Raw genomic sequence first — 17,310 nt, 5'->3', positions numbered from 1 at the left:
ATAACATGTACATATGATAGTGAACAATGAAAGTATAATAGGTTCTTCAAGTGTAAAAAGGGAAACTCAATCTAGTTTCACACAATGCCTGCTTGTATTGATTTCAAAAGGCACGTTCTTATTAATATCAGTTTCCACTATCATTCTACTGAGCTAAAACAATACTATAACAATCCTATGCTTAATCAGGGATCATTGGAGACACAAATTCCCTATTTCAATTCAAAACAACAAAAATACATGACAATAATACATAGCCAATGGCTTCTCATACATAAGGATGACAACGCTTTAATCACACCAACCGTCATTGTCACACCTTTGACATTGTAAGCAATACTCTTAGCCGATGTCAATCTAATCACTTATAGGGCTTGTCTATCCAATACTTTCCACTCATCTTCCGTCATACCCGATGGCTTAGAAGTAAGGGGCAAATATAGGTTCTTTTGATACAAATAGTCTCTATTTACACCTTCTAAAACCCAAATTTTTACCATCAGACTTCTCAATTTTCAACTTGCTTTCCTCCATTGCAAATCAAACACACAAAGCTCACAATAGGTTTTCAACAACAAAGATTGTAACTTGACACCCAAGATTCAAACTTTGAACACGTAAAGACCCAAACTTTATAATAACTCAATCACAAATTCAAGTTTCACACAAACCCTAAATCACTAAAACACCCAAGATTCAACCTGGCTAAGGTACCATTTGAAAGGATTAAGGGCTCAAACTCACTTGCAATCAACCCACAACAGTGTTCAAGCAAGCATAACAATCAAGAACAACCATGAACGGAAAGAAAATTAAGCAAATAAAGGAGACGATGTTACTGTGGGAAAACCCGAGAACCGGGAGAAAAAACCCAACCTTGCACTATGGAGTAGTATTGATGATGAATGAAATCAAGAATTACTAGAATGGATTGTATGGAAGTCAAATGCTCCTCACAAACTCTCTCAAACCCTCTCTTTGTGATTAATGTTTGTCAATGCATCATAAAGAGGCTTAGTGAAGGTATATATAGTCTAGGTATAAAAATACAAACCTAGGGCTAAGATTAAAACACATCAAACGAGCAAAAAAATCAGCATCTGAATAGAGCACATGACGTTTGACCGAACCTACCCAGAGTTTGGTCGAATTTCTTGGAGGCTTGACCGACACTGCTCTGGAAATGAACTTTCTACAGGTTCTGCCTTCAAACCCAGTTTGACCAAACTTTTCAAAAGTTTGGTCAAACAACTTCTTTGCATCTCCCTTATGCCTCCATGATTAATCTATCTAACTCCACACCAATCCTAGCATTAACAATCCCTCAAATTAAATGATTTGATTTGGACTAGATGGCTAATGTATGCCATTTTGGTTTTGTTTGTAATCTTATTACTACGTATTAAGTTTATAAGAGGTGTGTGTGATTGTGATGGGGTTATTACTTATTTATTCTTATACTAAATAAATTTATAAATTATCTGTTATTATGTTTCATCATGTGATTTTAACTTTAATTTCATTATTTTATTTTACGAGGGTAATACAATGTAACCCTTAAATTAGGGGTATGGTACTAATTTAATACCTTGATCGTTTCATTTTATTTGTCTCATTGTCAAGAACTTACACAAAAAATTATCAAACAATGCTAGATCAGACCTACTAGTAAATAAGTGAATGGATGAAGTAGCATTTGAAATAGAACTAGGGTTGTACAGAGTGCGGTTTGTGGTTTCAAAATTGCGGTGCGGTTTTTGAAAGTAACCAAACCGCGGTTTGCGATTTGGTGCGGTTTCCAAAAATAATTAGACCAAACCGCACCGCACCGCAAACCGCACTTTAATAAAGTTTGCGGTTTTATGCTACATTTTTATTAAAAAATACAAAAAAAATAAAATATATGAGCTAATCTTTGACTATTAGTTAATTAAAGGTTAAAAAAAGAGTTTAATATTAAAATTATAAATAAATAATTACAAATAAAATAAAAGTTTTGTTTTTAAAAAAATAATTATAACCTTTTTAAAAAATATGGTTAAATCGCAAACCGCACCGCACTAAACCGCAAATTGCGGTTTTTTTAGAAGTGCGGTTTGATGCGGTTTGAAAAAATTACAAACCGCAAATTTGCGGTTTGATGCGGTTTAGTATCCAAACCGCACGGCGAACACCCCTAAATAGATCTATGGGACTAAAAGCAATTAGTTAAGAGTCCTCTATAGTCTATACGACCCACCTATTACATGGGCTGGTTATTTAGACAATGATCCTCCTTTGGCCCATATTAATTAGACCATATTCTTATCAAATTGCAATTGAAATGGGCCTACAATTCTAAAAATTAATGGGCTCGTAAAAGAGTAAACAAATGCAGGTCAATAGTTAGGGTTTCTTCATTTCAATTGCGCCCCTCTTAAAACCCTCACAATACCTCCAAACGCACACTCTCTTTCTCTCTCCTCTTTTTTCCTGCTCGGAGGCGCTCTCGACGATCTCTTTCTTCTCGTCACGGTACCATTTTTCTTCATTATACTCCTACATCCATTCAATTTCTTCTTCTGATTTTGTTCTTGAAATTTGTAATGAATAATGAAATGAAATGATGTTAATTGATTTTATGTAATTTCAATTGCAATGCTTAATTTTGATGTTTAGCAAAAAATAGATAAATCATGTGAATTTGTTGGTTTTTGTCCATTATTAATGATTTGATGGTTTGTTTTGGTAATTTGAAGTATAATGTGGTGGTTAGGAGAATCTGGGCTGTTTATTAGATCTTACAAATTGGTTGAAATGATAAATTGATTTTGATAAATACTAAATCTTTGAATATGATATGTAGATTAGGGTTTGTTTTACCAACTGCGGAAACTTGAATTTTGTTGAACGTTGAAATTTAGGTGAGGAGAAGTTGTAGCATTTTTCTTGTAGAAATTAGGGCTTAGCTTTTATGGGGTTGGGTTATATCTCATTATACTAGTATAATGAAAATGTGGTATCGGGTTTGAATGATATCGGGGCATGAATTAAGCAGAGTGAATCGCTTTCGGTTGACATTTTGTGTGATGTGATTAGTAATTAGATAACTTATTTGATTATTGAAAATGGAATGAGGGAATACTGTATAATGAGTGTGTGCAAATTAGAACATAGTGGGTGTTCCTAATAGCATAGATTGATCGAAAACGTATATATAGTATGGAGTTGGGATAAGTTTGTTTGATTACGTATATATTATGGAGTTAGGATTAAGTTTGATCGATAACATATGTTTAATATGGAGTTAGGATAAGTAACAAGTGGGATGCTGTTGCTTATTGAATTGAACTGGATAATATAGCTAACATGCTTACTATCCTATTGCAGCCGTATTGAGCAGCTATGGTGAGGGTCAGTGTGCTTAATGATGCTCTCAAGACAATGTATAATGCTGAGAAGCGAGGAAAACGTCAGGTCCTCATCCGACCCTCATCCAAAGTGATCATTAAGTTTCTTATTGTTATGCAAAAGCATGGTATGTATGTTACTCCAATCTCTCTTGTGACGTCAACTTTGTTGTGATTTTTCCAACTGTGTTTAATGGTGACTGTCTGAATTGTTTCAGGTTACATTGGTGAGTTCGAATATGTTGATGACCACAGATCTGGAAAGATTGTTGTTGAATTGAATGGAAGGCTAAACAAGTGTGGTGTCATTAGTCCTCGTTTTGATGTCGGTGTCAAGGAGATTGAGTCATGGACTGCTAGACTTCTTCCTTCAAGACAGGTTAGCTAATGAATCTACTTGAATGTGTTATAACTATTAAGCACATCACTGTTTTTGGGAACCCATAGGTTAATAAGGATGCTTTTTTTTGTAGTATGTTTAGGCCTGTCATAACAAATTTCAATATCAGTGCTTCTCTTCTCTCATTATACTTGCATGTTTTGACCTTTGTGTTATCCTTATGATGTCTTAACATTCATGAACATTATATTTCCATTGTTTCGTCCTCTTTGAGATATGATTGCCTATATCTGTGTGTGAAATGTTTGCTCTGTTTAGAGTGCTACAATCATTTCTAATATAATATGTTTATTTCAGTTTGGATACATTGTGTTGACTACATCTGCCGGTATCATGGATCACGAAGAGGCAAGAAGAAAGAACGTTGGAGGCAAAGTGCTTGGTTTCTTCTATTAGGAGTAATCTCTGTCGTAATGCTGCGATGTTTTAAGTTATAGATATGAGCTGTTTCTTAGTGTATTGTGAAACATAGTTACCAGGGCTCAGGTTTGATTTCAATTTGGGAGAGCTCTTTCAGTGTTTTTGATATTAATGTAGGCACTATTCTCAAATTTTACTTTTATGCCTTTTTTTTGCGGTTGGATTTGAACTTTTTCTACTCTTTCCCAAACCTTTTGGAATTTGCGAGTAATTTGAGAAGCACAATTTTCCTTCTAGGAATGGGAGTGAAAGTGAAACTGTCGTAAAAGATGTCTTCATTTTAATCGAGTCTGACTATTTCAGGGTTATATATACGTGTGTTTACGTGTTAGTAATGCTATGCATCCATATTTCAGTCTGTGGAACTTGTATAATTGTATTATAAGTGGAGACTAATTTTTAATAACATGCTTTTGGTTTTTCATAGCTTTTGATGGACAATGATCCTAACCTAATAAGAAATGCTGAGATAATGTGTATGATGGAAAGTTGAAAATGACTTGTCTTTAATATTGATAATTGGCCAAATTGAGTAAATTTAGACTTTGGTACTAGCTTCTATCCCTCTTTAGCTTAGAGAAGGACTAAATCTCTTATCGAACGTCAAGGGCATCCTTCCGCTCATTATCACTACTGTGGGAGTCATCATTTGACATAATGGTAATCAATGGCGGATTGATCATATTATTGCAACCATTTCAATTTTGAAATTAGAGTATTCACTCATCAATTGTGAGGCAAATAGAAAAAGATAAGTGAATAGCTAATGTTGGTTTACTTGGTGATAGTTTGGACATAGTACTTTGCTACGGTGTACAACCCTAGTTTGTTTCCAATGCATTAAGATTTTTAATTTTTTACTCATGGGGAGTGTTTGCATTCGGAGTTTCACTCATGAGGGTCTCTTAAAGTCCTTTTTTCCCCTTAGTTTGTACTCCCTCTGTTTTTAAATATTTGCTTCATTTCTCTTGGATACGCATGTCGATACTAATCTTTGATCACTAATATCTTTAATTATCAATAAGTATAAATTCTAACAATTGAAAATTAATAATCTATTCATTGAGAAGATTCCACACAAGTACCCACAAGATTATATTTTTTCTTTTGTATAAATCACAAATATTAGTCAAAGTAGGACAAATAAATAGTGCAAAAAATAGAAATGGCGCAAGTATTTTAAAACGGAGGGAGTAATAATGAAAAAGAAAGTAGAGAGAACATATACAAGTGTGTATCCACCTACACTTCTCTAATAAATTTTAAGTGACTACTCATAATCATTGGCGATTAAAGCGTTGCCCTAACAATGCATTTTAAAAACATTAAAACATTGCGTTTTAAAAACATTAAAACAGAGAATTTCTGTTAAAAAAAAAAAGGGTGATTTAATTCTTGTTTGTTGTGAGCTTAATTGCAAATGATGATATTCTTTAACTTGAGCATTGCCTAATGACATTAACCTTGTGATTTAAACTCGTATTACAAGAAAAGATGTAAATGCATCCTGTTTTGATTAGTAGGCTAGGGGTAGCAAACGTTAGGTCCAATTATTTGGATTTCTTTATAAAGCATCTATTGTATTTTTACATGAAATTTGTAATAAATGTGTTTTAGTTGAACAAGTACGGTATTTTTTAAGCACACATTTGTAATTTGCGAATTGCAACACTCAATTATCACATGCATATATGGGTGTTAATCAAGCGAATCTTCTCGTGAGCTACTTGACATTCAAAGCTAGACAGGAATTGATCCAAACTCAGACTAAATTTCTTAACGTGTCAAAATGAGATAGATTCAATCCAATTAAATAAACGCGTGAACAACTTAATAAAGTACTACTACTAGAACATACTTCCTCCGTTTCTATTTAGTTGACGCGTTTGATTTAGGCACATATATTAAGGAGAGGAGAGAGAGTGATAGAGAATGAAAAAGCATGTGGGGTAGCTTGTAAATACAAGGTAAAAAATTTACCCAAAAAAGAAACGTGTCAACTAAAAAGAAACTTCCCTAAAAGGAATACGTGTCAACTAAAAAGAAACGGAGGTAGTATCAAAGAAGGTAAATTAATATGAATAATAATTTCAAGCCGTACCCATCTAATAAAATTATTCTCCACCTTTGATTGTTCAAAGAATAATCTCAAAGGGGACCCTCACAAGCTACTTCAAAGAATTTTTTTAGTAGTGTTTGTTGGGTCTTTTTGGGGCTATTACATAAGTGTATATTAGCTACTCCTTCCTTTTTTAAATACTTACTTCATTTTTATATGTGCAGAGTTTTAGAAGAAATTGGAGAAAATAATAAAATATAGAGGTAGTGGGGTTAGTGTAAGGTAAATTGGAAAAGAGAAAATCTACTAATTGAGAAAAATGAATTAAATATTATAAAAACTTTTCAAATAAGGAAATGAGGCAAGTACTTCCTCTGTTTTGTAATAGTTGCAAGTTTGCAACACACCTTTTATCACGTTTTTCGATGAGTTGATTAAAGTAGGTAAACGAATTAATTAAGCTATGAAATTTTAAGCGTAGCAACTTCTCCCTTTCTTCTTATCGATGGTAAAATTTTGTGATTTAATTTATCCGTTTACATAGTATAATATCTTTCTTAAAATGCGTGCCAAAGAAGTGTATTGCAAGTAAATAAAAACGGAGGAAGTATTTAAAAACGGTCGCAAATGGAAAGTGGAGCAAGTCAAACGGAGGGAGTAATAGAGAATATAAATATTGTAAAATTAAATTACCCTTTCATTAATAACTCAAAAACAAGGATTGATTTCAAATATTACATTGATTAAACTTGGAATCATTCATATAGATTTCTTAACAAACGAACTAGTTTACATAATAAAAACCAAGATTTAACATTTAATCTTCTACATGTAAGTCAAAATGTGAAAATAAATCCTAATCAAGTAAAAGTAACATGAAATTAGCGAAGAGCAACCCCAACTACTCTCTAATTGAAAAACTATATTTAGAAAATCAGACGTTTCAAGTTGTTTTCACGCATTAATTAACCTATAATAATACAACTCTCTTAGTAAGGAAATTAGATGTTGCTTTACTCAAAGATACCCTTTTGCCACACAAGAGTCAAAATTATGCCTCCCTATATACTTACATTTTCATTCACTAATTAAACTTCACATAAAACAGGCTTAATTATTAAGCTCCTCTTTATCAATGAAGTTTTCAGCTGACTAGCCATTCTTCATCATCTCAAATTGCATTTTTCGCCGTAAGTAATGTTAAGCTAATTTCGAGCCATGTTAATTATTCCACGTATTTGTATATATAATAATTCTTCTCATAATTGTATTATCATCCATATTTTCTTGTGTTGTTTAACAGCTTCGAGGTTTGTGTGTAACGCGATGAAGTGCTTACAAAACCACAACCTTGGTACAATGCATCTATATTTTTTGAACTTTTAAGTATACTTGATCATGTTTTTTTATGTATGTGAACATTTTAACATATGTTTTCCTAGGCGAATCGATTGATGGATTTCAATCTTCAAACTCAGAGTTCTCTATGATGATGGGCAGTAACATGTATGTTTCTACATTTACATATTGAATCACATTTGACATTACCAAAAAATAAAATAAAAAAATACAGAGTATTGATTATTAACAAATAATTCTATATACTCATGCAGCAATAATAATGGTTATATTGGAGCTGGAATTGAGAATGATTATATGCAGCAAATTAATTATGGAAGCATGGATGTTCCCTCTCAATTCTCGTACATTTCACCAGGTTCAGTAATTTCTTTTCTAATTTCTAATTATACATAGATTCTGTAATTAGTGTATGCTTAATTATTATTTGTCAAATGTAGTTTATTCTTTACGTACAAAACATAAATTTCTACTTATATTCAAGGTGAGGTAAGTCATCTTTATTTTTAAATGTCATCAATCTTACCTAAGTTTTGACACTGATTAAGTGTTTTGGTAGCACATTTTACCACTCAATTCACCAATGTGCACGGGTTTTACTGAAAGAATTAGCCATCTCCACAACAAGCCATAAAAGGGAGGTGATACACATACAATCATTGTATGTGGTCCTAACATACAATACCAATGAGATTGTGCCACATCAGCAAGAGCCAAAAATGAAGAGGGAAAATTAGGGGGAAAATATTTTACCATTTTGCCGCCTAATACCATTTTAGGTGGGAATCTTGGGGGAATGTATAGCACCAAGTAGAGCATTAAATACAAGTTTGATTTTTTTTTTTTTAATAAGAATTTTTTATGCATTTAGCTCAAATTCCAAACAATCAACCATATATTTTACTGTTAAAAAAAGGTTTACCCATTAAAGGCACCAAAGTTGAAGAAGATGAAAATATTACCGTCTTACCGAAGAAAATGACCAAAGCCATTAATGCCGCCGGCGAATTTTTTGGTAAAGTTTAAAAAATCTTAAAATTTAGGAGCTTGTTCCAGTTAATTCAGTTCAAACAAATTAGATTTCAAACAAATTAGATTTTGTTCAACTATCCACCATGTTCGATTTAGTTAAAATACTTCTTTAAATTTTAATTAATTTTAATTTTAATGTTATGTCAATTATCTCAATTTTTCATATATTGACGAACTTCTAATATCATAGATTTTGACAAAACCATAGTTAACCATGTCATGCTTTGTAGTTCTTGCAGCTTTATAATTGTTTGGTAACTATCACTATTGATTAATAATACTTATAAATAAAATAACGTCAATTATGAGGGTTGTTAAATATCGCCCTCGAATATCTAACTAACGCCCGCAAAATAAAATTAAATTACGTAATTATCCTTATAATAACGATTATAAAAATAATTAATTTTACCTCATTTACCGTTCTATCTAGTGGTCAACGGCCACCAATGCTCATCGAACAACCACCCCTTCCACCGTGAGTTTCAAAATTAAAGAAATTTTTTAAATTATGCAAAATCAAATTCATTAGATCTTATGGACAACGACGAAATACAAGAAACACAACCTTAGACGTTCGCTGAAGGGTCATCGAACCGTACGAAATCAGTACGTCGCGATAATTTTTTTAAAAAAATTCGAAACCTAGGAAACGCCTAGTTTTTTAGAATAGCCTAGGCTGAAACGCCTAGTTTTTTCGTTTCAGCCTAGGGTATTCTAAAAAACTAGGCGTTTCAGCCTAGGGTATTCTAAAAAACTAGGCGTTTCACCTCAAATGCCCAGATTTTTCATACAACCACACGGTTGATCGCACGAACTAGGCGTTTTAGCCTAGGACGTGCGAAAAATTTAGGCGTTTGCCGCGAATTCAAAAAATTTAAAAAAAACACACATTTTTCTCCGCCGGCGACCGACTTCCCTTTGTCCTTACTCGTCATAACCGCGGCTGTGTAAATCGTGAAACCGGAGGTAAGGAGTTGGTGGTGAAAAGAGGAGGAGGAGGAGGAGGTGGTGGTGGGTAGTATGAAGAGGGGGTAAATTGAGAGGGTAAATTTGTAATTTTAGTTTATTTTGCGGGCGTTAGTTAGATATTCGAGGGCGACGTTTAGCTTTCCACTCAATTATTCCGTTCATTTATAATTTGTAATATAGTTGTAATTGAATTAATTGACAAGGGTTACCAATTAAACATTTGTTGTTACTAGGGAAATATAAAACATATCAAATATATTGATGAGAATGAAGAATGAAATATATTGATGAATGTGATAAAAGAGGGAGATGGAGATTATAAAGAAATGATAACTTAAAAATAAAACAAAATATTTGTTGTACCAAATTTGTAGCTATAATTTTTAGTAAATGTTGCATATAATATGAAATGGATGAATTAAGGGTCTATTTTGTTCAGCTTAATTTCAATTCAGTCCAGTTCAGCTCTAAAGCTTTCAATAAGTTCAGTTCCTAATTTCCTTTTGTCATAAACAATTCATTTCAGCTCAATTCAGTTCAGTTGTTTTTAGTAAATTGAAACATGCCCTAAGTTATATACAAGTGCCAAACTTGTTGTTTTTATTCTCTTTATTTTTACTATATAACACATTGTAAATTGTAAAATAAACAAGTTTATCATAGTTGTTTTTGTTTCAAAAAATTAAACTAAAGTACTTTTTTTTTTTTTGAAACGTAAACTCAAGTACTTTGTTCTAGCATAACTTATACGATCTTTTTCTTGTTGATGTATGTGATTTATACTTAGTTCTAGTGTATGATGTTGTATGTGATTTATATTTTAGAGAAAAGATCACAAATTATGATCCTAATTACAAATCAAATGTATTAACTATATGATTGTCTCCAACATTAACAACTTATTATTTCTAAGTAATTTCATGGGTTTACAATTTATTTATTAATTAAAATCATGTTACTAGAAAAGTGGTTTATAATTATTGTTTATTTGACTCTAACATATACACGGCTACTAAAGTATTGTTTTGTTACCAATTTATGTTAAAAATGCAAATCTATACTTAATTACTTACTAACATGAAATTTATATAGGGAGTAAGAAATATAGAGTGCCACTTGTCCTTTTAAATTTTTAGAATTTTAGTTTAAAAAAACGAAAAAAAAAACTACTTTTGTTTTGGTATTTCTCAAATTACGCATTGACATTCTTTCAATCATTCCTACGGAGTATTTGATTTCTTCCCAAACAACCTTCATCATTTTCCTGTAAGTTTATCCTTTCATAGTTCATTCAAAGACTAATTACAGTCCGTTGATTAAAGATCCTATTTATTCTTCTTCCCTTTTTTAACTTCTAAACCATGATTAACGCATATTTTAAGTAACCGTCAAACTCATCAAAATTCTTTATTCTTACTGCAATAAACCATCGAAAGCATCCATTTTATTTTCCGTTGATTGAAGGTTACTATCAGATTAAGGTTTTCGGGGAAATCGTGAAGAAATGAACATCCATGGCTCCTGCTTTCATTCGTTGGAAATTTGTTGTCCATGGTGGAAGAAAAATAACCAATATTTTTTTTAATTTAATTCAAAAATTAAATGTAAGCATTGGAAAAGACAAAAAAAATTTGAAATTCAAATATTAGAAACCAGAAATTTCATTTGATTTTAAATGAAATTTTAAAGATAGTGGATTTTGGGGCCCAATTAAATAACCAATGAAAGGCTGGCAAGTTAAATTGTATGTGGCCTCCACATACATTAGTTGTATTTGTAGCCTTTCTCAACCATAAAATATGCGGTCTTAATTTAAAAAATTACATTCTTTTTGGTTCTGGTGGTGTATATGTATACAAATTATGACACCACGAGTCCACAAGCCACTTATTATGTCACAAATAAAAGGGATGGAGGGCTTTTTCTAGTGAAATTACAATTTTATCCTTAAGTTCCCGGAGTTTGGTCTATTTCGAGGAGGTATATCAACTATTACTCATTGTATTTGCTTCGTGTACTCGAATTTTCAGTTGCGTATTCATCGTTGATGCCTACGCCAATAGAAAATCTCAGCCTTGCAACTCCTCCTCATTTGTTGGATTATCGTTGGAACTTACCTTGTGATGACTCTATTAAGAATGACATTCTTTTGAATCAACCTTACAAACCAGTATGCATTTCTATCTCTTTTTTTACCCTTTTTATGATGTTAAATAACTTTATGCTTAAGAATTTCAACAATAACTTGACACTTTGTTAATATCTCTATTTTAGACGATAAAAGATGTTAGAAAAAGTGTTACCGGGGCTAAACTTGCACAAAGAAATAGTGTTCTCGGTAACAAGGCAAGCCTTGAAGCATCGAGGGCAAATAAGAAAAGGAAGGTGATTGAACAATTTGTCGATACAAGAAAATACAAGGTGATTATAGACGTAAATTCCTTCCTTTTCCTAGTGTATATACTGGTAATCTGGTATAAAATTGTATTTGTATACGACAAACTACTAACAAAATCTAGTACTCGAGTTTGAGTTGATGGATCTCCGGAGACTTTATATTGTGAAAATATGAACAATGTAACATACCACTTATATGTATGTTTTGCAATTCGCAATTAATGAAATAACATAACTTGGTTTATCAATGTATACTAAAGATGCAGGCACCAGTTAAGAGAAGCCAAAAGTTAAGCGAGAAAATTTCTGCTCTTCAAGAACTTGTATCTCCTTATGGAAAGGTCAGTCAAAAAAAATTTACTCCGTACTTCATAAGGCCTACAATACATAAAACCATTCATTAATATTTACGTCGTATTATTTACTAAATTTAAAGTAATACGACGTATTATAATAAAAATGCATTCATACTAATAATACCTTTAAAAAAAATGCAGACGGATACTGCTTCAGTTCTTCAAGAGGCTTGTATCTATATCAAAATAATTCATCAAGAAATTCGGGTATTCTTTAATTATTCATAAAATAAATAAAAAGAGACTAATAGTTTAAATTTAAGATTTTAACAAGTGATGTATAAGTAGTTTATGAACTTGTTATTTCAGAGGCTAAGCATCTCATATTTTGAGCTTAGGTCAGCACTTCAAGCACAGTTTCAGGTACACCCTGCACTAAAATAAATTTTCTGAATTAGATTGTTCTTTGATGAATTAAGCACCCTTATAATTAACAGTCACGTTGATAATGTGTTTCCGCTAGTAATGTGATAAGTGACAACTAAACCCGAGCATAGGTAGTGCTAACACTAAAGATTCTGATCCTGTTTTTATCGCGAGACAGGGTGATGCAGAGAGGCAAAGTGACCTGCAAAGTAAAGGACTATGCTTGGTTCCAGTATCAACTATGAAGAGTATTACAAGAGAAAGTTGGGTAGTTGATCATCAGACTGCATCAAGGACCTTCAAAAGATCTACATATGAATTTAATTAATTCATCATCATAGATAGTACATTTATACACATACAATTATATCACATAGTTTGTATACATTATTTTTCATTTTTCCTCGTTTTTTTTTTTTTGGTTTTTATACAATACTCTCTATTAAGTGTTGATTAATTAAAATGATTCATATATACTATAAGTATTTTAATATTATAATTAAAGGATTGCCCAATTGAGCTAATACCTGCAAAAGCTATAACTCTGTTTAGGGTATACAAGGTCTCATACTTCATATATCCTTTGTATTAATTCAAAATATTTCCTCTATTTTTTTTTCACCATTTATTGCGGATTCTTAGACAATTTTTAAAGATGAGATTTGAAAAAAATTCATAAAAGGACCCATGTGATAGGAAAAAAATAGAAAGAATTTACTAAAAAGATATGGAGGAAGTTTGTGTAATAATAACATAACCCATGTGAATTAACTCAATTAAGCATCGACAGATAAACCAATTTTAGGGTGTGAGTAAAACTTTCTATTTGGGGCATGGATGGATCATAATATTATCAGTTGATCGAGTGACAAAAATCATAATAGGTTATTGGCATTAAGTGAAACATAGCCAAATATATCTATCATTTTGAAGCATAAATATCAAAGATTGTAATTCGCTAACATTAGTAGCAGAAAGCCCTCCCGCAGCTCAATGGTTACTGATCTTTTTTTCGGTAGATGCCGAGACAAGCCATTACATACCTTACTCTATCTTAGGATCTACTCCGTATCAAAATGATAGATATACAACATTTTATTTCACTAGAAATACGAACATTAAGGTAATTTAGAAGTCGTCATAAATAGGGCCAATTGGAGGTTGACCATGAGAGATTGAGTGATTGACCAAGCAGGATCAGAGTGCCCTAACTCAACCAGCAAAACTCTAACAGAAGGTAGTCATGGAACAAGTAATCATTTACAACCACACAACAAACTATTACAACTTGAGGGAACACTATGAAGAAAGCAACAAAAATCACAAATAAAGAGCGGTGAATAAGAAACAAAACAATAGACAAAGAAGAACAAGGACACCATAAATCAGCAATAGCCAAAAGATTTCAAGATTAGTGATACAGAAAAGTGGTCCTCCATTTCAAATCAGAGGATATGTTCACAGTTCACCCCAGAAAGGAATACACAAAACAGATAGCCAAAGCATACATATCAAAGCTAGGCTCACTAGTGAAATCCCACAAATAACACAATCATCAATGTATTTTCCGAAATTACTGAAGCATAAGAAAAAAGACATCAGTATTACACTGCAACAACCATCAAATATTATATGTAAGCAAGTTCTATTGCCCCTTAAAAGGTATTAACATTTAAACATAGGTAAAGTGGACTGTATGGATAACACTCAATGAAAGCAGCTGAAACATGGAGAGTGCATTATGCAGCACGGCTTTTAATAACATCCAAATCCATCTCAGAAGGATCGGTTGCTTGCAGTTCAACTTGAATACCATCTAACTCTCTCTTGAACCTGTCCTTTGAGCTTGCATAAATCATCTTGCTTCTCACCTTAGCATTGTCAGGGGACCTTTCCAAGCAAAGGAGTAATAAGGAGGGTTAATACAGTCAATCACAGAAAAACAACTTTACTGGGTGTTTTATTATGGCTGATAAGAAATTACCATGCAATGAAAAAGATCCTGCTCTTTTGGCAATTCTCTGCAGTCACAAAATCAAAATCATAGACTGCGTATCTGCACTCATCAGCAGGAATGCTTGCAGTGAAATCTTCGTAGCTTTGATTAGGCTCACCAACCTTTTCCACAATCACCTGCTTTTGCTTTTCTTCAATCTTAAAAATTATGAAGCGGTAAGTCCTTTTCGACTTCAGCTCTAAAAATTTGAGCTTGCACTGGTCATCAACTGCCATTCCTGATGCAGCATTGGCCTATACATAGTGTCAATACAATTATACATCACGAAATTCATGACCATATGACAAGATAAACCAATATGTGAACAAAAAAAAGTCAGAATTATGAGGACAGTTTAGGCAGTAATAGCACCAAATCTCGATGACAATAAGGAAGATCAAACGTTTCATAGAAAAGTCATTCCACAAGCCTCATTTTCCTTCCAGCTTGACTTGTGACATACTGACATCTATTTACAGCAGTTTTATAACCCCAAAAGTTACAATTGACATAAAATGGAGTTGCTCAAAGAAAGAAAGCAAAGGAGTATCCAAGATGAAAACACTGAGAAATTGAAAGCATTGCTGCTGGTTGGGGATCAATATAATAATTAAGTGAACTAGGCTCCAACCATATGAAAGAAAATCGATGCAAAACTAATTTGAATGCTTTCAAAGAACTTTGATAATTATTTTTTTTAAATAAGGCAATCAAAGGAGAAATTAATATCAATATTCCATATTCGTATCATAGACAAGCATAAGCATAATACAAACTCCTCCATCACCAAGCATATTGTGTAATAGTTTAGGTTATTACTTGACTGTACCTATACCTTTCTAGTAAACTAAAACTCTCTGCCCATACTTTCACTCAATTTGTCACCAATACAATCCTGGAAATCTTCAAATTAAATCCAGGATTATTATAAACTTACTCTGCTCACACTGAGAACCCGAAAATATCTAAATACATAAGAAATTCAGCAAGTGAGCTCTTCACTGTTAACAACCAATGTCAGCACTCAACACATGGCAAACTGATTTCTCAGAATATTTTGATAACAAGAACAAATGAGAAGGGGAGACAGCACAAAGTAAAAGCTCATTCTTTACCCACCAGATATGGAGTCTCGCCTATAAACCCAAAGTGTTATCATGCAAGGAATCAAAAGAAATCCAAAAACCATAAGAGGTGGCATCAGTAGTTCAGTACCCCAACTCACTATGACACTCAGCCCATTAAAGCAAAGTGATAAGGTAACAGCCCCATCAACCATTGTAACAGAAACCCAGACAGCACAAAACTCAGGAGGTCATCAGCAACCAAACTCTTCACCAACGGAAACAACTTTAGTCATTCCAGCCCATCAAAGCATAATCAAACCAACAATTGCACAATCCTTAAGTAAAGACCTTTACAACACAAGGGAAAATTCAATAGTCTTTCCTTGGTTACACTCTACCATCAGCGACATTCTAATCGTAGGTTCCTCGCTTCCTCCAGATGACGAAAACTCCACAAAATAAGCATCTGCTAATTCTATGTACCAAATTTTCTCATCATTCATGTGAGTTATTTTCAAGACATCCAAACATTCATCCTACCACAAGCTATGTTACATGGACTCTTCATTTCACCTCAAGTACCAATGTCGGACCCTCGACACTTGGACATGGGTATGACACTTGGACACTTCACTTTTTGTTTCAATACCATGGATTTTTTTTTCACAAAATAACCGAGTCGGACATAGGTACCCGAGTCCATGTAACATAGACCACAAGTCCAAAATCATCACATCAGGCTAAAAATCATTAATCTACACGCTTATTATCGCGAAACTCATTAAGTTTGTTAAATTCACCACATCAAATTTTTATAATTTTTTATACTAGTAATTTCATTCAGTCAGGCATATTTAAGACAATCCTCCAAATTTCAGCAGCTCAAGCTACCCATTTCCAATCAACAGGATTTACTCAACTAAATCACAGATCCTAGGTTATGCTGTACTCAATCCAAAACCATCTTACACCAAATAAATTCATAAATAATTGTAGTAAACATAACACAAAAATAAACACAATTCCCTTGATTCCCCAGTTCATAAGAAGCTATCAATTTCCAAATTCAAAAAACAAAAAACTTTCAGATCAGAAAATTATCATAATTACTCATGAAAAATCTGCGTAATAAAAACGCTAACATCAACAAAAATAAAATCCAATAATTCAAAACAAATCTGTCACCATATTCCAGATCGAACAACGAAAGATGAAAAATAAAGAAGCATAATTCCAAAAATAATCAAAATCAAAATAACAAACCCTAGATTTCAAAAACAATCAAAAATCAGAAAAAAAAAAATAAGAAAATTATACCATAATTGTAGTCTTGTGAGTGAAGTAGTAACAACAGCTGAGAGTGGAAGAAAAGAGGAGAGAGAAATGGAGAGAGAATCTAGGGCTTTGATGAGAGAGAAAGACGCAGATAGATAGAGAGAGAACAAGAGCTGTATAAAATGGAGATTGTTTTTTTTTTTTTTTTTGGGCAAGAGATTT

General features: G+C 32.7%; 2 protein-coding genes across 2 annotated transcripts; one reads left to right on the top strand and one right to left on the bottom strand.

Annotated features, from left to right (window-relative positions):
• Window positions 1-2,394: 2,394 nt before the first annotated feature.
• On the top strand, window positions 2,395-4,351 carry LOC145593532 (small ribosomal subunit protein uS8z/uS8w). Its single transcript, XM_081649786.1, has 4 exons — window positions 2,395-2,514; window positions 3,370-3,517; window positions 3,608-3,768; window positions 4,087-4,351. The coding sequence occupies exons 2-4, from the start codon at window positions 3,385-3,387 to the stop codon at window positions 4,183-4,185; spliced, it is 393 nt and encodes a 130-aa protein (XP_081505912.1). The 5' UTR covers window positions 2,395-2,514; window positions 3,370-3,384; the 3' UTR covers window positions 4,186-4,351.
• Window positions 4,352-14,168: 9,817 nt separating this feature from the next.
• LOC145593531 (actin-depolymerizing factor 4-like) lies at window positions 14,169-17,310 on the bottom strand. The gene is made up of 3 exons (XM_081649785.1): window positions 17,131-17,310; window positions 14,735-15,000; window positions 14,169-14,640 (listed from the first exon to the last, which is right to left on the bottom strand). Exons 1-3 carry the CDS (start codon window positions 17,131-17,133, stop codon window positions 14,490-14,492), a joined length of 420 nt encoding a protein of 139 aa, XP_081505911.1. The 5' UTR covers window positions 17,134-17,310; the 3' UTR covers window positions 14,169-14,489.

This window comes from Chenopodium album, chromosome 19 (genome assembly GCF_948465745.1).
Source record: "Chenopodium album chromosome 19, dcCheAlbu1.1, whole genome shotgun sequence".
In the NCBI taxonomy this organism is placed as follows: Eukaryota; Viridiplantae; Streptophyta; class Magnoliopsida; order Caryophyllales; family Amaranthaceae; genus Chenopodium; species Chenopodium album.
Note: the sequence above shows the minus strand (reverse complement) of the source record. Positions and strands in the feature narration are given on the sequence as shown.

Bases quoted from the DNA above. Each gene is read 5' to 3' on its own strand.
- LOC145593531 (XM_081649785.1), bottom strand. The intron at 14,641-14,734 runs GTAATTTCTTAT...TTGCTTGGAAAG, and splicing joins AGGATCTTTTTCATTGCATG to GTCCCCTGACAATGCTAAGG.
- LOC145593532 (XM_081649786.1), top strand. From the start codon at position 3,385: ATGGTGAGGGTCAGTGTGCTTAATGATGCTCTCAAGACAATGTATAAT. The intron at 3,518-3,607 runs GTATGTATGTTA...GAATTGTTTCAG, and splicing joins TATTGTTATGCAAAAGCATG to GTTACATTGGTGAGTTCGAA. The intron at 3,769-4,086 runs GTTAGCTAATGA...TGTTTATTTCAG, and splicing joins GACTTCTTCCTTCAAGACAG to TTTGGATACATTGTGTTGAC.